At 56.4% G+C, this 21,316-nt stretch overlaps 2 protein-coding genes across 3 annotated transcripts; one reads left to right on the top strand and one right to left on the bottom strand.

Annotated features, from left to right (window-relative positions):
* The first annotated feature begins 280 nt into the window (after positions 1-280).
* On the top strand, positions 281-12,958 carry ILVBL (ilvB acetolactate synthase like). Of its 2 annotated transcripts, none has more exons than XM_043467123.1 (16): positions 281-363; positions 965-1,109; positions 2,838-3,039; positions 3,171-3,298; positions 3,400-3,538; positions 3,623-3,734; positions 7,806-7,905; positions 8,061-8,158; positions 8,274-8,410; positions 9,364-9,498; positions 11,148-11,262; positions 11,352-11,521; positions 11,595-11,665; positions 11,749-11,820; positions 12,002-12,107; positions 12,240-12,958. In XM_043467123.1, exons 2-16 carry the CDS (start codon positions 975-977, stop codon positions 12,416-12,418), a joined length of 1,899 nt encoding a protein of 632 aa, XP_043323058.1. In that variant the 5' UTR covers positions 281-363; positions 965-974; the 3' UTR covers positions 12,419-12,958. The 2 variants fall into 2 exon arrangements, with proteins under 2 accessions (XP_043323058.1, XP_043323057.1); XM_043467122.1 differs by lacking the exon at positions 281-363 and adding an exon at positions 372-699.
* On the bottom strand, positions 12,958-19,838 carry SYDE1 (synapse defective Rho GTPase homolog 1). The gene is made up of 8 exons (XM_043467120.1): positions 19,660-19,838; positions 17,723-18,058; positions 16,977-17,621; positions 16,596-16,810; positions 15,820-15,946; positions 15,447-15,607; positions 14,652-14,877; positions 12,958-14,354 (listed from the first exon to the last, which is right to left on the bottom strand). The coding sequence occupies exons 1-8, from the start codon at positions 19,745-19,747 to the stop codon at positions 13,951-13,953; spliced, it is 2,202 nt and encodes a 733-aa protein (XP_043323055.1). The 5' UTR covers positions 19,748-19,838; the 3' UTR covers positions 12,958-13,950.
* Between the last annotated feature and the right edge of the window lie 1,478 nt (positions 19,839-21,316).

Genomic DNA, 21,316 nt, shown 5'->3' with positions numbered 1-21,316 from the left:
GTGAAGGGGCGTACAGCATGCCTGCTGTGGAAAGCGATTTGGGCTCGGAAGGCCGGGAATCTGCAAGCCAGCAACTTCGGGCCAAGGGGAGACCCGTGGAGGGCGGATCCTCCAGGTTCCCGGCTACTGAAAGTCGTAGAGGGGCGTGGCTTGTAAAAAAAAAAAGGGGTGGGTGCGCGTGTGTGAGGCTTACAGCGCAAGCCAATGAGAAGCGAGGGAGGGCGGAGCCTGTGCAAGAGGCGGCCAGTAGAGACAGAGCCCTTAGAGGAGGGGCCTGTGACCTTCCTCTAAGAGGAGGCTAGGGCTCCGCGCACGCGCGGAGGGGCGCCCTGGATCCAAGTGGCCAAAAGGGCAAGGACACAGGTACTTGGCCCAGCCCTTTCAAGTCTTGCGCCTGGTCACGTGACACGCAAGGCGCCGAATTCCTTAGGAGCCAGCGCCATTTCCTATGGATGAAGGTTCAAGTGCCACGGGGGTAGGAGGAGCATCCTGATACAGTCTGACCTTGACTCGTGGCCTGCAGTCGGGAGTCAGATTGGAGTCCAGGCGCTCGTTGGAGGGGAGGGGCCCGTCTTCTGTAGAGGGTCATGCACGCTGACTTGGGGGTGTAGTCGTGGGGTGGGCTCACCGCTAGGACGAAGATTCGGGTCCTTGATGTCAAAGAGAGGCGGGGCTTCTCGCCGACCCATTGAGAAATAGGTAAGTGGGAAATAATTGGCGACTTTGTCGCCGCATTGACCTATGGCGGCCTAATTTAGGTGGTCGTGGAATTTTAAGGGGCGGGGGGTTGGGCTAGCGTTGCTAGGGGCGTGGCCTGGTCAGGAGCCTGGAGGTGTAAGGGGCGTGATAGTATCGGTGCGCGCGACAAGGGGCGTGGCCGGGATCTGGGCCAGGAGAGGGGGGTGTGCCTTCTGGATAATTTAATTGTCGCTTCCAAGTCCTAGCACTGCCCTTTCTTCCTTAGGTGTCAGCTCATGGAGACCGCGGCGGCTGCCGCCCCAGCTGGGGGCTTCTTCCCCTCTTTGCTGCTCCTGGGCTTCGGGACGCTAGTGGCCGCCTTGCTGGGCGCCGCTCACCGCCTGGGGCTCTTCCATCAGTTGATGCACAAGGTTCGGGGGCATACAGGGGTGGCGGGCCGGGGGCAGTCAGAGGAGTGGACTTCCGTTAGCACCGTTTCCAGCTAAGCCATTTCACAGGCGGGGAGAGTGAGGCTCCGATTAATGCAGAGCGACTGACTGATGGGAAAATTCTAGGATCCTGTTGCTATTGTGGAACTGCTTCCGGGACCCTGGACTTTGCCTCTAGGAAGAGGCCACGGGGAAACTACAGCTGCCAGGCACTCCACACCCCACCTACCCCCTTCCTTAGGGACCCCCCCCCCCCCCAGTCCTTTTCACTGAGCGATGCTCCCTAACATGGTGGAGTCAGAGTGCTGAGGGCAGGCTCCAGAGGATGTGGCTGGCCGTGACAGTTTTGTGAGGGTAGTTTGCTCTGCTCAACGGTTTAGAGCAGTTTTCCCGAGTACCCAACAGTTTGTCTTCATTTTCCACAAGCGGAAACCGAGGCTCATAGAGGGTATGTAATGGCTTGCCTTATGTGACCTGTTTGGGGAAGAAGTGACCCCACAGACCTGGCTCTGAACTACTTTGCTCCTGACAGAAATGCACCCTTTCCCAGACCCTCTCCCTGTCTTTTTTTTTTTTTTAAAGTACTGTTGATTCTGTTTTATGTTTTGGTTTTTTGGCTACCAGGGATGTGGGATCTTAGCTCCCTGACCAGGGATCGAACCCACACTCTCTGCATTGGAAGGCGAAGTCTTAACCACTAGACCACCAGGGAAGTCTCCCTTCTAACCTGAAGCAACGCCACTAGCCTTGTGGATTTGTAAAGATTTAAGGCAAAGACCGGGCTTCCCAGGTGGTGCAGTGGTAAGGAACCTGCTTGTCAATGCAGGAGATGTGGATTTGATCCCTGCGTGGGGAAGATCCCCTGGAGAAGGAAATGGCCACCCACTCCAGTATTCTTGCCTGGGAGATCCTGTGGACAGAGGAGCCTGGCAGGCTGCAGTCCGTGGGGCTGCAAAAGAGTCGGCATGACTGAGTGACTAAACAACCACAACAGTGGCAAAGGCCTCTGGTGTACGGGGCTGTGTGGAAGCTGAGGCTGGGAAGCCCCAGCATGGTCTTTGTCGCAGGCTGCTCCGGTGCTGGGCACTTGGTGGTTGGCAGCCTTTGAGCCGGGCCTGGTCTGGTAAGTGGGAGGGGCCTGAGAGACTGGAGTCGGGAGTCTCCTGTGGTGGGGCCCTGATACCGGAGGGCAGGCTGTTCTGGAGTCCCAGCTGGTGGCTTCTGGCCAAGCTCCCTTGGGTTCTGTGGATCTACCTTTCCTAACCTCTCTTCCTGCTTGCGCCACAGGTGCCTTGAGAGCACTGCTCAGGAGTCTTGGTCTCTGTAATTGTAAAAGGATATATTGTCGGGAGGCTCTGATAAGATGCCTGGTGTTGCTCAGTGGTAAAGAATCTGCCTGCCAATGCAGGAGACGCAGGTTCAATCCCTGGGTCAGGAAGATCCCCTGGAGAAGGAAGTTAACCCATTCCAGTGTTTACTGCCTGGGAAATCCCATGGAGAGAAGGGCCTGGCGGGCTACAATCCATGTGGGTCGCAAGAGTCAGACACGATCTAGTGACTAAACAACAGCAAAGCAACACCAAGCTTCCCCTGCCTTCCCACCTTGCCCTCCCCTCCTTCCTGGGGGAGGGGGGTAATTCCTCTTCCCACCTGCCCTGGTGCCTGCACCTTGGTCCTTGACAATCTCACTCCTCCCCTCTCCTGGCCCAGGTGGACACGGCAAGCATCCGGCATGGTGGGGAGAACGTGGCAGCCGTGCTGAAGGCCCACGGTGTGCGCTTCCTTTTCACGCTGGTCGGTGGGCACATTTCGCCACTGCTGGTGGCCTGTGAGAAGTTGGGCATCCGCGTGGTGGATACCCGCCATGAAGTCACAGCCGTCTTTGCCGCCGATGCTGTAGCCCGCCTGACCGGTGAGGGCAGAACGGGGAGGGCTGGGGGCTGGTGAGACTGGGATGTCTCTGAGCGGGCAGGGTTTTTATTTTGCGGGGGGAGGAACATGGCCGGGAGAGTGGAACCAGCTGTGATAGGGTTTGTGTTCCAGGGACGGTGGGCGTGGCAGCAGTGACGGCAGGCCCTGGCCTCACCAACACAGTGACTGCGGTGAAGAATGCCCAGATAGCCCAGTCCCCAGTCCTGCTCCTGGGTGGGGCTGCCAGCACCCTGCTGCAGGTGCCCTGTCCTGGTGGGGGTGGGGGGCAGGTGGCAGGGACCCCAGGGAGCCCAGAAGTGCTTATGTGTTGACTTCCTGGACTTCTTTCTGTCTCTACTAGAATCGGGGTGCGCTCCAGGCAGTTGATCAGATGTCCTTGTTCCGGCCGCTCTGCAAGTTTTGTGCTTCTGTGCGGAGAGTGCGAGATATCATCCCCACCCTGAGGGCCGCGATGGCTGCTGCACAGTCGGGCACCCCCGGTAGGTGGTGGGGCGGGGTCTGGGCAGTGATCCTGCCCTGGGACCTGGGAGGCATAGCAGAGCGTTCTCCTTGTCTCCATGCAGGCCCGGTGTTTGTGGAGCTGCCTATAGACGTGCTGTACCCCTACTTCATGGTTCAGAAGGAGATGATGCCAGCTAAGCCACCCAAGGGCCTCGTGGGTCGAGCGGTCCACTGGTAAGTAGCCCGGCTCCTGCCACTCCCTCCCATATTCCCTGGCTTCTCCTGCAGATCCCTGCCAGCACCCATCCTTTCTTTGACTCATTCACTGATTTGCACATTAGTTTGAGAGGAGCCAGCTATGGGGAGAGTGTCCTAGGTAGAGGAGACAGCATATGCAAAGGTCCTGAGGCAGGGTTGAAGTTTGTGGGTTGGGAAAGCAAAGTGGCCCATGTGGTGGCAGCAGGTGAGCAGAGGGGAGAAGGGTAGAGGCTGAGCTGAGAGCAGTCAGCAGGAATGCCTGGGCAGACCTGCAGCTTTGTTTTTTTAAATAAATGGCTGTGATTTTTTTTTAATAAAAATATCTTGAATATGTTCCAATGTTGTTTCTGCTTTGTGTTTCTTTGGTCTTGAGGCATGTGGGATCTTAGCCCCCAGACCAGGGATCGAACCTGTACCCCTGCATTGAAAGGCAAAGTCTTAACCACTGGACTGCCAGGAAAATCCCTGGGGCTTTGTTTTTAATTTGAGAGTCATTGAGAAGCATTGCAGGACCTTAAGCACTGGCATGGGGTACCCTGGTTTGGTTTTTTATTTTATTTTATTATTATTTATTTGACTGTGCTGGGTCTTCATTGCTGTACAGGCTTTTCTCTAGTTGTGGCCAGTCAGGGCTATTCTCTAGTTGCAGTCTGGGCTTCTCATTGCAGTGGCTTCTCTTGTTTCGGAGCAGAGGCTTTAGGGCGTGTGGGCTTCAGTAGTTGCAGTTCCTGGGCTGTAGAGTACAGGCTCAGTAGTTGTGGCACCTGAGCTTAGCTGTCCTAAAGCATGTGGGGTCTTCCCAGGCCAGGGATTGAGGCCCTGTCTCCTGCATTGGCAGGTGGATCCTTTACCACTGAGCCATCATGGAAGCCCTGGTTTGGGTTTTTATTAAAGATCCCTCTGGCTCTTGCCAGAGAGTGGACATTGGGGTCAGGTGGAAGCTGGGACGCCAGGGAGGAGGTGTGGCAGTCCCTGGGATGAGAGATGATGGTGGCCTGGAATCTAGGTGGTAGCTGTGGAATGCAGAGATGTGGCTGGATCTCATATGATTGTCTGCACCTGCAGCAGGACAGGATAAGGGGACAGTGGGTCCCTATAGGCCCACGACATGGGCACAGTTCACTCTGGGGCCTCTTATGGGGCTTTTGAGTGGTGAGTAGCCTGGGTGTTGGAGAGATCAGGGCAGCAGTCCTGGCGTGGGATAAGCTTGAAGGTTTTCCTGGGAGAGCTGCAAGTTTCATGGAGGAACTTCTTTCCATTGAGAGGCTATAAAAAAGGTTGTAAGTAGGGGTGTAGACTGAGCAGAGGTATGTGAAAGGGATCATTTTTGGTCATCACTGAGGTAGACCTGGCTGAAATAGGACACAGAAAGGAGAATCAGTTCTCCTCCTCTTCCCCCCCTGTCCCTTCCATTTGCCTGTCCTTGCCCCTCTGCCTTCTACTCCCCCTCCAAATATTTAGTGAGTGCCACTATGTGCTAGGTGCCAGGATGGGCATGAATAGGACAGACAGGTCCCTGCTCCCTGGGCATGTGAGGGGCACCTGGAAGGCCAGCTCATGGTGTAGCAGGTTAACTCACATGGCTTTTATAATAACCCTTAGAGTTAAGACTCAGAGGTATTATTCAGCCCATTTCACAGATTAGGTAACTGAGACCCAAGGCAGCTGAATGACTTGCATGCAGTTGTCCGGTTTGTTAATGGTGCACCAGGGTTCAGCCTGAAGGAACCTTCAGTGCTTAATCCACACAGCTATGTTCCATCTGTAATGTAGCTGGAGTGAAATGAAAGTCCTGAGTGAAGTGAAGTGAAGTCACTCAGTTGTGTCCGACTCTTTGTGACCCCATGGACTGTAGCCCACCAGGATCCTCAGTCCATGGGATTTTCCAGGCAAGAATACTGGAGTGGGTTGCCATTTCCTTCTCCAGAGAGATGGGTTGAAATCCCAGAACTGCCACTAGCTAGCTGTGAACAAATGATTAAACCTCTCTTTTTTTTTTTCCTTCCAGTTTTACTGAGATCTAATTGACATACAGCACAGTGTAGGTTTAAGGCATATAGCACAATGATTTGACCTGTGTATACTCTGATTAAACCTTGCTTGATGTCAGCTTCCTCATCGGTAAGGAGGACAAACATTGCTTTTTCTCTCTAGACTAAGATTTTGTGAAAAATAAAGTGAGATTATTTTGATAGTGCAAAGCATATGCTGAAGTAGAAAAGAACTAATCGTTATTACCTTAAATAAGAATAGGGCTGAGTCCATAAAAAAGAATGAAATAATGCCATTTGCAGCAACATGGATGGATCTAGAGATTGTTACGCTGAGTGAAGTGAGATAGAGATGGAGAAATATCATATAACATCCCTTATATGGGGAATCTAAAAAGAAATGACACAAAGGAACTTATTATTATTTTTTTTTTACAAAGGAACTTATTTATGAAATAGAAAGGGACTCACAGACTTAGAGAACAAACTTATGGTTGCCAGTGGGGAAGGATGGGGGAAAGGGATAGTTAGGGAGTTTGGGATGGATATGTACACACTGGTTTCTCAGGTGGTGCTAGTGGTAAAGAACCTGCCTGCCAATGCAGGAGATGTAAGAGGCTCGTGTTAGATCCCGAGGTCGGGAAGATCCCCTGGAGAAGGGCATGGCAACCCACTCCAGTATTCTTGTCTGGAGAATAACATGGACAGAGGAGCCTGACGGGCTACAGTCCATAGCGTCGCAGAGAGTTGGACACAACTGAAGTGACTTAGCATGCATGCACGCACATACACACTGCTACATTTAAAATGGATAACCAGCAAGGACCTACTGTATAGTACAGGGAACTCTGCTCAATGTTATGTGGCAGCCTGGATGGGAGAGGAGTTGGGAGAGAATGGATACATATATATGTATGGCCGAGTCCCTTTACTGCCCGCTGGAGACTATCACAACATTGTTAGTTGGCTATACCCAATGTAAAATTAAAAGTTTAAAAAAAAAAAAAAAAAAGAATAGAGCTGAGTCCAAAGTCATATCAGGCGTAAGGCAAGGTGTCTCCCAGCCTTCCTCCAGCACGATTAGGGAACTACCCGCCTGAGGCTGACTTATGCCTTTCCTTCTTCCCACATAATAGTTTCCCATGGTTCCTCTTCTCATTTTCTGCCATCTTTTCTCCTCCTCAGAAGAGAAACAGAAGCTTCAGGCTATGACTAATTCTATCCAGTTGATGTCCACATGTGTGTTTTTGTTTGTGAGGGCAGGAAGGAGCCGGATTAATCTTTGTCTCTAGGGCCCTGCAATGAGCCTTGTGGAGCGTCAGGGCCCTGTGACCCAGTGAGTAAGGATATGTCAGAAGCCAGAGAAAGGCAAGAGTACAGATGTTGTCAAATAACTCCCATTAATAGAGTTAATGGGCTTCCCTGGTGGCTCAGTGGTAAAGAATCCTCCTGCCAATACAGGAGACATGGGTTCGATCCCTGGTCAGGAAGATCCCTTGGAGAAGGAAATTCCAACCCACTCCAGTATTCTTGCCTGGGAAATCCCATGGACAGAGGAGCCTGGTGGGCTACAGTCCATGGGGTTGCAAAGGAATTGGACACACACGACTTAGTGCCTAGACAACAGTACAATGTTTCGCAACATGCTTTATTTCCTGAGTGGATAGATCACTGGACCTTGGGGGAGACGGTCCCTTTTACATCTTACAGAGGAGGAAGCTCAGAAAAGTTAAGTCCCTGAACCAGAGTCACACAGGAAGCAGCAGAGCCAGAACCCAAGCCCACATCTGCCTGACCCGGCAGCTCTGGCCCCTGATTCTGGTGCTCCAGCCTGTGGCCCTTGTTTCTCAAGGTCTGTGTCAGGTTGGGGTGGTCACCAGAAGCTTCCAAGGGGAAACAGGCCACTGGACACTCGGCCGCTGGGGTCTGTGTGTCCCCGGGCCATTGCTCATCCACCTGTGTTCCTTCCTGCCTTTCCGGTCCCTTTCTGGGCCCTTCAGCCTCTGAAACCCTGGTAATTGCTCCTGGTAATGGCCTCTTCCTTTTCTCTTCGCAGGTACTTAGCGAATTCCCTGGCCAACCTCTTTGCAGGAGCTTGGGAGCCTCAGCCTGAGGGGCCTCTGCCCCTGGACATTCCCCAGGCCTCCCCCCAGCAGGTGACTTACCTCTGTTCCCTGGCCAGGGACTCCCCCCACCCCCAACCACCGCCACATACTGAGTGGCATCTCTCTGAATCAGTATTGGGGCTGTCATCTTGGGGGTCTCCTGGTGACCCGAGGTCTGCTCTTTGAGCCCCCACCTCTTGCCCCAGGTTCAGCGCTGTGTGGAAATCTTGAGTCGGGCCAAGAGGCCCCTCATGCTAATTGGGAGCCAGGCCCTGCTGCCTCCGACACCTGCAGACAAGCTTCGGTGAGAAGCCTCCGGCCTGCCCTTATTGTTACGGTCACAAGCCTGCTCCCCTGGTGCCCTGGGAGGAGGGGCAGGCCCTGGGCCACACTCACTTCTGTTCTGCCCGGATCCCCAGGGTTGCTGTGGAGACCCTGGGCATCCCTTGCTTCCTGGCGGGGATGGCACGGGGGCTGCTGGGCCGCAACCACCCCCTCCACTTCCGGCAGAACCGCAGGGCCGCCCTGAAGAAGGCAGACGTGGTCGTCCTAGCAGGTGGGCCCGGTCCTCCTACCCTCCCTCCCTTTTCCCTTCCTCTAGGTACCTCCCTGCTCTAGTGGCCTTGCCCCCCTAGTTGGGTACTGGCTGGCACCTATTCTCATAATCAGCCACCCTCCTACCTCTCACCTCTAGTTTCTCTCCAGGTGGCAGTCATGTGCTGGGACCCAGCTTTACACAGAAGGGCATGCACAGAGAGTGGGCACCTGTGGGGCTGTGTATACAGCACTTGAATATGTATGCATTATACAGAACTGACACAGCCCGTCCACCGACTACACATATCTTCTTACATAAAGTGCTCTGAATCCTGCCAGGCACATAATAGTTTTATCAGTTAGCTACTGTTGTATAATAACCACTCTAAACTCAGTGGCTTACAACATGCTTATTATTTCTCAAGACCCACCTATGAGTTAGTTGACAGTTTTTCTCTCATTTTGGCAGGGCTTGTCCCTGAGTCTGCAGTCAGGGAGGTGGGAAGGCAGTGGTTGGGCTGGCTTGTGTACTTGGGGGTTGACTGGCTGCCGGACTGGGCTAGCATGGCCTCAGTTGGGGTAACTGAGTTCTCCCTCTCCCCCTACCTCCTCCTCCACGTTTCTCATCAGCCAGCCAGGTAGCCTGGCCTTTTTCACTTGGTGGGTGATGAGAAACATGCAGGGCTGGGGGAATAAGGTTATACCAGAGAGAAGGATGGAAGCCACAAGCCTTCAGGAACACACGCCATGGCTTCTCCCACATTCTTACGGGCCAAAGCACCATAGGTCCTGGCGCCAGGCTAGGTTCCAAGAGTGGGGACCTGCAGAGTCTCATCGCAGGTGGCACTGGCACAGGAAGTGAAGGATGGGGACCTTTCTGCCTTCAGGCTACCACAGTGGACTGAGTAAGCTGGCGGGCACCCCCCAGGAAGCTGGCCCTCGGTCTGCTGAGACCCTGTCCCCTTACCCCAGGAACGGTGTGTGACTTCCGCCTGTCCTATGGCCGTGTCCTCAGCCGCAGCAGCAAAATCATTGTTGTCAACCGTGACCGGAAGGAGATGCTGATCAACTCAGACATTTTCTGGAAGCCCCAAGAGGCTGTGCAGGGTGAGCCCCTCCTTTTGTACGTGTCCCTTTTCTTCTGGCCTCTGCTGCACCTGGTGTGAGCTGGGTGCTGGTGACCGAGGCCTGGATCTTGCCCCAGGGGGCACCCAGTTGGCCGGAGATGCATATTTGTCCCTTAGACTGGTAGGTGCTTCTGGATGAACTAAGGGTAGGGTTTTTTTTTTTTTTAGAAATATTTATTGTGCATAAAATGGTCATTCCTTTTGGTAAGTCAGTTGTTACCACCTCTAAAATTGTTTAATGTAAACCAGAGCTTCCCAGATGGCACTAGTGACAAAGAATCCTCTTGCCAATGCGGGAGATTCAAGAGATGAGGGTTCGATCCCTGGGTTGGGAAGATCCTCTGGAGGAAGAAATGGCAATCTACTCTAGTATTCTTGCCTGGGAAATCCCATGGACAGAGGAGCCTCTTGGGCTACAGTCCATGAGGTCACAAAGACTCGGACCCGACTGAGCACACACGCATGCCCACACAGCACGTGTACCAGGGGGAAGGCCCGGGAATGTGCATGTGATGCCGTGTCCTGACTACTCTCCCAGGTTGCCTGCTGCCTTGAGGACCTGCCCTGGGGTCTCTCAGTTTTTCTGTCGTGGCTCTCCTACCCCTGTTCAGTCCTCTTCCATAGCCTTTCCATGTCCTGCTTTGCCCATCGTTCCAAGGACGCTGCCTCTGCCCTGCAGTGGAGGTGACGGGGAACTTGTGTCAAGCAAAGAAATAGCACCATGTGCATTCATGTTTGGGAAGATCCACTGGAGCAGCCGAAGGGCAGCAAGTTGGACAGGACCAGGTAGAGGCAAGGGGGCTGTTAAGGCCAGGACAGAAACCATGAGGCCTGGAGTAGAGATGGACAGGGAGGAGAAACTCGGCTTCTCTGAGCCTCTGTGTGATCGTTTTCTGAGATGGAGCTGATGAAAGGTACATTGTCATTGGCTTATTTGTTTGCTCTCCAATACACTGTGTGCCTGGGTTGTCGAGACGTGCTTGGACGATAGAGATGTTTTTAGTGACAGGTTTCAGAGGCAGAATTGACAGGTCTCTGTGACCCAGGGTGTGAAGGGGGAGGCAGGAGACAGGCTGATGTGAGTTTCTAACTCACTTTGTAATTTTATTTATTTTTGGCTGCACTGGGTCTTCACTGCTGCATGGGCTTTTCTCTAGTTGTGGCCAGTGGGGGCTACTCTCTAGTTTCAGTGTGCAGGCTTCTCATTGCGGTGACTTCTCGGCGCGGAGTACAGGCTCTAGGGTCCGGCTCCTGGGCTCTAGAGCACAGGCTCAGTAGTTGTGGTGCATGAGCTTAGTTGCACAGTGGGCGTGTGAGATCTTCCTGGACCAGGAATCAAACTTGTGTCTCCTGCAGTGGTAGATGGATTCTTTACCACTGAGGCACCAGGGAAGCCCCGCTAACTCACTTTGGCCTTGCTCTCCCTCTCACCTCTATCGCCCTAACCCTGGTTCTGGCAGGCTCTGGGGTGTTTCACCCATTTTGCCTTAGGCTATCCACCCCCCAACCCTGCCTGCTTCCTTGCTTCCTGCTCAGATGCCTGTTGGCTTCCTGCTGTCTTCGGGCCTCTGGTGCTCAAAGGGTAGGAGGTTGCCTTCTCCCCACAGCTGTGCCCTCTTTCTCCCCCAGGAGATGTGGGCTCCTTCGTGGTGAAGCTGATGGAGGGCCTCCGGGGTCAGACATGGGCCTCAGACTGGGCAGAGGAGCTTCGGCAAGCCGACCGACAGAAGGAGCAGACCTTTCGGTGGGGGCTGGGTAGAGTGGACTTGGTGGGTCACGGGTTCCTGGTGGGCCAGGCTGCTGGCTCTGCTGACCTGCTTTGCCCCGTCACAGGGAGAAGGCACTGATGCCCGTAGCCCAGCATCTTAACCCAGTGCGGGTCCTGCAACTGGTGGAGGACATTCTGCCTGACAACTCCATCCTGGTGGTCGATGGCGGGGACTTTGTGGGCACAGCCGCCTACCTGGTGCAGCCCCGTGGGCCCTTGTGTTGGCTTGATCCTGGTAAGGGCAGACCTACACCTGGGGCAGCTTGCACTCCTCTGGGCCTCTTTACACCTGCTTTTGGTTCTCCTAGGGGCCTTCGGGACTCTGGGGGTCGGTGCTGGATTTGCACTTGGGGCCAAACTGTGTCGGCCGGATGCTGAGGTGAGTCAGAGTGTGCTGGGGGCGGGAGGCTTGCTGCTTTCTGGGCTGTAAGCCAGCCCAACCATCCTTGGTACCCACCTCAGGTCTGGTGCCTGTTTGGGGATGGAGCGTTTGGCTATAGCCTCATCGAATTTGACACCTTCGTCAGACACAAGGTGACCAGTCGGGCTGACCCAAGGGAAGCTCAGAGCCTGGGGTTCCGGGAGATACCCTCAGGGGTGGGCTGGGGAGGGAGCTCCTTATCTGGCAGAGGTCCTGTTCCTGCCTCTCACTTGCTGCTGGCCAAGCCTTGGGACTGAAGGCCGTGGCTTGGCCGCCTCCTTTCCCTCCCTGCAGATCCCAGTGATGGCCTTGGTAGGAAATGATGCTGGCTGGACCCAGATTTCCCGGGAGCAGGTGCCCTCTCTGGGCAGCAATGTGGCCTGTGGCCTGGCTTACACTGGTGAGAGGGGCCTGGATGAGCGGGGAGGGGGAACGCCGTTTCAGGGTCAGCTGAATGTGTATTCCTCTCCTGGGCTACCTGCATGGTGGGGCTAGGTTTCTGCCACCATTCTGACTTGCCCTTCTGTTTTAGATTATCACAAGGCAGCCCTGGGGCTGGGGGCCCAGGGCCAGCTGCTCTCACGAGAGAATGAGGACCAGGTGGTCAAGGTGCTGCGTGACGCCCAGCAGCAGTGCCAAGATGGCCACCCAGTTGTGGTCAACATCCTCATCGGGAGGACGGACTTTCGGGATGGCTCCATCGCCATGTAGGGCCTCGTGGGTCAGTGCTCTTGGCTCTCTTCCCACCCCTGGACTGTGCCTAGCTGGTCTGGAGTTTCATCCTTGCCTGCCCTGGGCCTAAGCCACGAGGCCCAGTGACCCTGCAATCTTCCCTGATGACAGGGAGGGGCTGGACGGGGTCAGAGCCAAGAGAGGCTCTGACAGCCCTGGGGAGTCCTTGGGCCTGTTTCTTTTGTGAGCTCAACTGTGTCCTTTCTCCCCTCCTCACTTGTTGTTGTTCAGTCGGTAAGTCGTGTCCATCTCTTGGCGACTTCATGGACTGCAGCACACCAGGCTCCTCCATCCCTCCACTATCTCCCAGAGTTTGCTCAAATTCATGTCTATTGAGTCAGTGACGCTCTCTAACATCTGCTGCCTCCTTCTCCTTTTGTCTTCAGTCTTTCCCAGCCTCAGGGTCTTTTCCAATGAATTGGCCCTTTTGCATCAGGTGGCCAAAGTATTGCAGCTTGCTGTCTCACACATTGAATAAACCACATCTGGTCCATGCGGGCCCAAGTACTCATCCCAGAACCTGTGCATACTGATTTATTGTCCACAAAGATGGAAGTGAGGGAAACAGGGGGGAGACAGGAGGGGACCCTACTCTCCCACTGGAACTCTGGGGCTCACTGAGGCACCATTACTGGGGATTTCAGGGTGCCTGGGCACTGGAAACTTCCCCTCACCCCCTCTGTGGTCCCTGAAAGAGCCCCACATACCCACTCTAGACATGTCCATACATGTTACTCCTCACACACAGACACACACGCAGGGAGGCAATAAATATGTTCCGTACCAAAGTGCCCCCAGCCTGACACTTCAGGTGGGGCCCCTCCAAAAGGGAGGTCTTATAAGTGCTCAATTTCTTCAGGAATGGGGAAGAAGAATTGGGGAGGGGAAGGGCCAGACTTGCTATCTACTTTGCTGGTTTGAGGCAATTATGGGGTTTTCCCTGGAAAAGAGGTTGGCGAAACCAGTTGTTTTCCTATAAGCCCCAGGCTGCTTCTATCTATCCAGAGCCCAGGAGAGGGGCTCCCCCCACACCCTGCCTCAAACAGTACTTCTTCATAGTCCTTGGGCCCACTGAGGAAGAAGCAGAGTGCAGTGCTCAAAGCTAATACTGATTTGGTTGGCAGCAGCAAGGACTGGCTGGGAGGGTGTCTCACCATCTCAGGGTGATGCTCACAGTAACTGATGTTTCCCTGGCTAAGGGGAAGCAAAAGATGCCGGCCCTGCAAGCAGAACTGCCTTTTGGCAGCCAGGAGAGAAGCCCTTGGTACTCAAGATGGCCACAATAGCTGGTCCCTAAAGTCCCCCATCCCTGGCCGTCGCAACCAGTGCCCAAATACTGAGTACTGGAAATGGGGAATGATTCTCAGCAACGGATTGGCTGGTCGCTAGGCAACTCCCCAGTAACCAGGAGTTAGGCCTGACCTACAGGTCTGGTCCTCCCTAGGTCGTTAGGGCACCGCCTTAGCAACCAGGAGCCTGGCCTTAGTAATTGGGGTCCAGCCCCGCCCGGCTCAGAGACACACGTTGATCTGCTTGGAGAGCTCTCTCTCCAGGTCCAGGATAAGGGCATCAAAGTCTTTGAGGTTCAGGTGCGGGTTGAAGGGCGCCTCGAAGTCGTCCTCGAAATCCGTGGCGCCAGTCGGCTCTCCAGCCTCGTCGTCCTCATCGTCACTGTCGCTGCCTGTCACGTGGTCGTAGTCTGGCCCAGAGAGGAAGTCCCGCCCACAGGGCAGGAAGTCCCGCCCGCAAACGCTCCAGTCACCCGCGTAGCGGTTGCTCGGGGGGCTTTCGGGACCGCCCCGGCCGCGGGGCCGAGTCACCACTTCGGGGCTCGCTAGCGGCAAGTGCAGCGACGGCTGTCGTTTGGGCCGCAGGTACGGGACGAGCTCCGGAGGTTCTGGGGGCCTGGGGCGATCTGCAGTGGGAGAGGGAGGGCTTGGATGATGTCACGCCCAGCGGCGGCACCTAGGCCTCTGATTGGCTGCTTAGGTAATCACGCCCCTGATTGGCCTATCGAAAGGCAAGGCCTTCGACCGGATCGGGATTTCACTGGCTGAGCCAGAACTGGTTGCTCAGGCAACTAGGTACTGGCTTTTACTCTGACGAGGGGGCGTGTCTCGCCTGAAGCCCGAGACTCTAACTGGCCGCCAGAGAAGGCATCGTCGGGGATACCAGGCTCACTTCGGCGGCGCGGGGGCGGGGGCCAGCTCACCTGGCCAGGCTTGCAGCAGGTAGTGCAGCACCTCGATATGGCGCTTGAAGTCCACCGCGTTCGAGAGACCCGAGCCAGAGCTGCGGATGCGGGGCCTGGCGGGTGCCTGGCGCGCCGGCAGCAGCACCGGACCGAAGCAAACGGCCAGATTCTGCGGAGTCATGCGGTTGTGGGCGTGGAAGGAGGAGACAAGGCGCAGGTGGTCCAGGAGAAGCGTCAGTGTAGCCTGAGAGAAGAGGGTTGGGAGAGTACGCGGTGGGCAAAGTCGGTTCCCTGTCGCACTCGAGGGAGACTAAGGCTGTTCAGAATGGGGAAACTGAGATTCAGAGTCTCATAGCTGGGAGATGATCCTGCTAGAACTTAGTATTATGCTCCCAATTTGCTGGAGGGCAGACTGAGGCCAAAGGTAACAACTTTGAAATGACAGAACTTAGGCTTGAACTTTCTCCTCTGTGTGTTAGGCAGGGCTGGTAGTAATCCCATTTTACAGATGAGGATATTGAGGCACAGAGGCAGGATCCCACAGCCAGGAACCTCCCTTATGGTAGGTTGACAGACCTCTGTTCAGAGTCTGTTAATTTCAATACATCCTGCCTGTGAAACCTGAGGTAACTCACTCAACTGCCCTGGGCCTTGGCTTCCATTATCTGTAAAGTGGGGATACTAACAGCACTAGGGTTGTGATGGTGCCACACATTCATGGCCATCACCAGCCCAGGCATGGGAGAAACATTCTGCTGATGTGAGTTCACTCCCTGTCCCGCCCACTCTCCCCACCCCCGAGGCCCAACTCACCCTCTCCACATCTGGCAGGCAGCTGAGGAGCTCACGGGTGCCCTCAGTGTTGGACGGAGCCCTGCTTGGGGGCCCTCGGGCCATGGCCTCCAGCACCACCTGATAGAGGGGCTGGGTGATGAGTGGGGTAGGCAGCTCCCGAAGATAATCCTTGAGGATGCCTGTGGATATAGGGCCCACACTGGTTAGGGCAGCCCTGGGTTCTGAATCTGGAACTTCAACGGGGGCTGGGAGCGGGGAAAGAGGAGGAGGACAGGTGCAGGAAGGTGAGAACAAGGCCAACAGAGGGGTAAAGTCCCAGAGGGACTACAGGGACTGCCTTGAGGTGAGGGTTGACTGGGGAGCAGGCAGGAGAGCAAAGGGGCAAGCTGACCGGTGATGACATTGATATCAGGGTACAGGTCCTCGGAGAGGCAGACAGCTGCACTGTCTCGCTCAAAGGCATCACGAAGCTCTTTCTTCACGGCTGCCGAGCCGCACAGACGGTATAGCCCCACTACCTGGGGGTAGGAGCAGAGAGGCATCTTTTTTGTCAGAGTACAGACTGATGTGGGCCCTATGGGGTGAGGGCCAGAGGCCCTCCAGGTGGCAGTGGGCTGAGAGGTTGGGGGCTGGCTGAAACTTTACTGGCTGCCTTTCTGTTCTTCTGACACCTGTCATGGGGGACCCCATCTGGCTGCTTGGACAACTCAGCCCTGTAAACCCTCCAAATTACTTGTCCTGGCACCCACCTCCTTTGACTCAGGAAACCTTGACTCCTTTTCAGCTTACTTGTCACCTCCTCTGAAAAGCCTTCCCTGACTACCCCAGCCAGCAGGTCAGGTCCTGCTTTAAGCATCCCAGCTTCTTCACTCTTATCCCAGTCAGTTTCATATATGTGATTTATTAGTCAGGTCTTTCCCCCTACCAGACTCTGAGCTGCAAAAGGGCTGGGATCCTATGTTATCAAATGTACAGAGGACCCATGAATTCTGGGCTAGATGCTAGGATCTGGGGGTGTGTAGGGAGCACCTGCCCTTGTCTAGGCTGGGATTGGAGCTAAGAGTTCCCCAGGTTGGGTAGGGGGGGAGGCCTGGCCGCCATACCCTGGGTGTTCTGGAGAGTGGTTCTGAGGTCTGGGGGCAAGCTAGGGTGGGGTGAGGGACTTACCCGCAGCCCTCGGCGTTCGATCTGCCCAACACACTTCTGAATAATGAGAGGCACCTGGCCGGGGGACTGCTCGCGCTCCACCAGCAGGGGCAAGGGCAGCCCGAAGACGCGGGGCTCAGTTGGGCCGGGTGATTCTTGTTGTTCCGACAGGGTCAGCTTGGCATACAGCAGCCCTTGGGGCTCGAGGCGCACAGCCAGCTGCTGGGCCTGGCACCCTAAAGACACAAGGGGAACTTCCTGAGTGGGGTCTGCCCCCATCGCCTCCTGTGCCCTGTCCCCTAGGCCAAGCTACGTCCCCATCCTGGGCACTCTAGAGGAAGGAGGGAGCTGGGAACTGAGTCCTGTGCCCTCCCCACCCCCCTCTGAGACCATGCACCCTACCTCGGAAAACCGTGGGCAGCAGCACAGTGCCCTGGGCGCAGGGCCGGTGCCGCCGGACACCGGGGTCCCAGGCCAGCACCAGGGCCCGCAGCAGCCGGGCTGCCTCGAGTTCCAGGTGAAAGGTGTGGTCCAGCCGCAGGAAGTCTGGCCCCCCACGCAGCGGCCCGGTTCGGGCCCGGGCCACCCCATCCACCTGCAGCAGGCAGCAGAGGTCTCGCGGAGTGGCCCCTGGCGCCGGCCGCAGCCCCCCCAGCCCGTACAGGTGCAGGCTGAGGCGGCCCCAGAGCGCAGCCGGGGGCGGCCGGGCGGAGGGGCCCACCTCATAGGGGCGGAAGGCAGTGGGCGACGGAGGCCCCGCGGGGCGCTCGGGAGAGTCGCCGTCACTGAGGTAACCCGCCCGCGGGCCGCGTGCGCCCTCAGCCACTGCTGTCCGCCCGGGGGTCCCCACGCTGCTGTCCAGGTGGTAACGACTGATGACCGAGCCCTCTGGGGCGGCCCGCTCGCGCTCTCGGCTCGTCCGGGTGCTCCGCAGGCTCAGTCGGCGCCGCAGCTCAGGCAGCTTCTTCATCTTCATTGAGAGGCGCCGGGCCGGGCCGGGGGACTTGGTGCGGGAGGCTTTGGTCGGGGGGCTGGCAGGGGCTGCGCCTGTGGGGACAGCAGACCTCAGGCTCCAGAAATGGCTTGGGATGGGGGTGATTATGCTTGCAGTCACCTTGCAGGCCCCAGGGTGGGAGGCTTGTGCTCACCTGGAGAGGCCGGGCTGTCTCCCTCAGCTGAGCCTGGCTGTGGGCCTGGGAGCTCCGGTGCTGGGAGTCTGGGGTCCTCCTCTGGGATGGGGTTGTACCAGATCTCACCGGCTGGCTCCCCACTGCCAGGCGCCCCCGGCCCCAGAGTGGCATCCTCTGGTGGCTTGGCCCCTCCCAGCACCCAGCGGCGGCTGCTGGGCTCCAGGCTCTGCAGGTAGGCACCGTGAGCCGGGCTCCGAGATGCCTCAGGGCTGGGGGGCCCCTCCGCTCCAGCCTGGGGTCCTTCTGGGGTCTGGGGCTCTGGAGGATTGGGCTCCGGGTGCTGGGTTGGTCGACCTGGCAGAGAGCAAGGGGAGTGAGGAGCAGCCTCCCACTGCCCCCCGAGCAGCCCCAGCCCAGGCCTCTTCCCCTATGGGAGATGGGGTGCACTCAGCCTGGACACTCCCCACATTCATTTGGAATGGATGGCTGCAGGCTGGCAATCACATCCGCTACCAGCGGCCCGCCCTCAACTCCGCACCCTAGTGTCCCAAACAGGACTCTTGTCGGTCTGCCTTCCAGCCTCAGAGGTCCAGAGGGGTTTCTGTGGGCCTGGGCCCTGCATTCCCCACTCGACGTCCCCATGCCTCCCTTTAATGCTGGCGGGGAGCTTGTGCCTTCTCGGTGGCTTCGGGGAAACCACTTGTCATCTGAGCCTCACTGTCCTCCTGTGATATGGAGGGGTGGGGGGCGTGGATTTGAGGCCCTTCTTCAGGGAGACTTCAAGGGATCTCAGCATGAGAGCACTTCTAGGCACTCATATCTCCGGCACACGCACAGCCCACGGTGGATGCCGGCTAGCTTGCTTAGAAGACCAGAGCAGGCATGACAGTGAGTGTGTGGCTGCCAGGTTCTCCTTTACCGGCAGCATGTCACCCCCCACCCTGCTGCCTTTCTCTCCAAGCTTTGCCCCCATCCTGGGGCTGACCCTGTGTTTTAGGCCAGGCAGACCCCAACAGTTTTTGCTTTCAGACTGCCCCCCCCCGCCGCTGCCCCACCCTCCTCTCTCCGACATCCCGACATCCCGGGCTGTTTCCTGTGTGTGTGTGTGCGTGGGCACCCCTGTCTCTTCTCTGCCCTGGGAACCCTGCGAATCTCTGGGAAGACGGCTGGGGGAAGGTCAGATCCGCGAAGTCCTCTGCCTTCCCTCCTTTAACCCCTTCCTTTCGGGGACTTCCCGTCCCACGCAGCTCCCATTTCTTTTAAGGTCTTCCAGGCCGACTCCCTCCTCTGGTCATCTCATACTTCCACTCCCCGAGTCTCTCCGGGCTCTCATTTAGTAGCGTGGTCCACAGAGTTGTTAAGTCGCTTCACTGGCACTGGATAAATTACCCAAACTGCTCCGTGCCTCATTTTCCCCATCTGTGTAAGGGGGCAGTTTCCTGCAGCTGCCTAAGGTGGGTGCAGTTGCAGTTACAGCTAATAGGTAAGGGGGGGTTGGGAGGTGGCCCCCACGATCGACGCACCGCCTCTCTCCCTCCTCGGCAGGGTGTACGCCCCCATCTCCCATCCCTGGTCTCTAGGGCTCAGGGTGTCGCCAGCCTGGCCTGACTAAGCCCCAGTTTCTCAGCCTCCCAGCTCCTCCTCCCCTCCACTCCCCAGGCGCTCAGCCTCGGCCCCATTTCCTGTCAGGGGTGAGGCCCCCTCCCGGGCCTCCGGAGGAGCCCGCAGCGCTGGCATCCCTGGTCAAGCGCACATAACGGTCCGCGCCCCCTTTCCCCCCCGGCCCGTTACTTCCACGACCCCTGCCTGCCCCGGCCTCCAACCCCGACCCGCAGAGGGGCTCCACGGGGCTTCCCCTGTCCCCTCAGCGGTCCCTCCTTGGGGCCCCGGGACCCTCTTCCGAGCCGGGCGGGGTTCGCGGCCCCTTCTTCCCCACCTCCCTCCCTCTCTCTCACCGCGCTCCTTCGCGTCCGACTTTTTCCGGGGAAGTTTCTCCCGGCCCCGAAGGCGGGAGAAGGTCTTTCTGAGCAGCGGCTCGGCCATGCTGGGGCCCGGGCCGGGCTGAGTGCGCGCCCCGGGCTCCGGCCGCGCCGCCCCCCGCCCCGCCCGGTCTCCCCGCCCGCCCCCCGCCCCGCGCCAGCAGGAAGCGCATTCCGGGAATGCTTGGCCCAAACTTTTTTTTTTTTTTGCCCTTCCCGCGGCCTGAGCGGGCGATGCTGGGAGTTGTAGTCAATCGCCAGGGCCGGGCCGGGGACCTGTCACCGGCTCTTGTCTCTCCTTCTTGTCTTGTCTTTCCTCCATTAGTGATCGCATACAGCAGGTTCTCTTGAGTTTACTTCCAAAAGGCATCCTGCACAAATCCGCTGATCTCTTCTCTTTCCTCCCATCCACTGCTCCAGCCTGATGCAAGCCTTGGCATCGCTTATTTTGACGACATCCGCTCTTCCCTTAGTTTCCCCGGATGCCACTCTCTTGCCTTCTTCCTTCATCCAGTTCTCCGCTCCCCTCTCTCCCCAGTTCCAGTTACTGCTGCTTTTTAACAAACCACCCCAAAGCTTAATGGTTGTAAATCAGCCGTGTTATGCTGCTCACAGATGCTGTGGGCCAAGGATTGGGGCAGGGCAGAGCTGACATTGGTTGTCTCTACTCTTTTGTTGAAAAGATTTCGAGGTTTAGGGGTGACTCAACAAACGAAAGGCCAGGATCATCTGGAGGCGTGTTCACTTACAGGTCTTGTAGTTGATGCCAGGTGTGCACTGGGACTGTCGCAGGAGCTGTGGACTAGGGCACCTCCACAAGGCTCTTGCCAACAAAGGTCTGTGCAGTCAAACCTATGGTTTTTCTAGTAGTCGTGTATGGATGTGAGAGTTGGATCGTAAAGAGGGCTGAGTACAGAAGAAACGAGGCTTTCAAATTGTGCTAGAGAAGACTCTTGAGAGTCCTTTGGACATCAAGGAGACCAAACCAGTCAATCCTAAAGGAAATCAGGCCTGAATATTCATTGAAAGTACTGTTGAAGCTCCAAATACTTTGGCCACATGATGGAAAGAGCTGACTCATTGGAAAAGACCCTGATGCTGAGATAGACTGAAGCAAAAGGAGAAGAGGGTGGCAGAGGATGAGATGGTTAGATAACATCACTGACTCTATGGACATGAATTTGAGCAAACTCCTGGAGATAGTGAAGGACAGGGGAACCTGGTGTGCTGCAGTTCATGGGTCAGAAAGAGTTGGACATGACTTAGTGACTGAACAACCAGCCTCTTGGTGTGAACTGGGTTCCTCCTAGCCGGTCAGTAGTCAGGGTAGTTGGGTTTCTTACAGAGCCACCCAGGGCTTCAAAAATAAACAAAGCAAAAGCTATATTACATTTCCTGATCCAGTTTGGAGTATCACATTGTTTTACTTCTGGCACCAGATTCAAGAGGAAGGGACACAGACTCTACCTCCCTCAATGGGTGGTGTGTCACGGTGACCTTGTAACAGTCTTTGTGCAAGAGAATGTGGAATGGGAGATGTTTTTGTGGCTGTTTTGGAAAATTTAACCATCTTACTCCTATATTCCATTCTCCATGCAGTGCCCAGAGTGGACTTAAAAACCCAAAATCAGAT

Source organism: Cervus canadensis, chromosome 4, assembly GCF_019320065.1.
Source record: "Cervus canadensis isolate Bull #8, Minnesota chromosome 4, ASM1932006v1, whole genome shotgun sequence".
NCBI lineage: Eukaryota > Metazoa > Chordata > Mammalia > Artiodactyla > Cervidae > Cervus > Cervus canadensis.
Note: the sequence above shows the minus strand (reverse complement) of the source record. Positions and strands in the feature narration are given on the sequence as shown.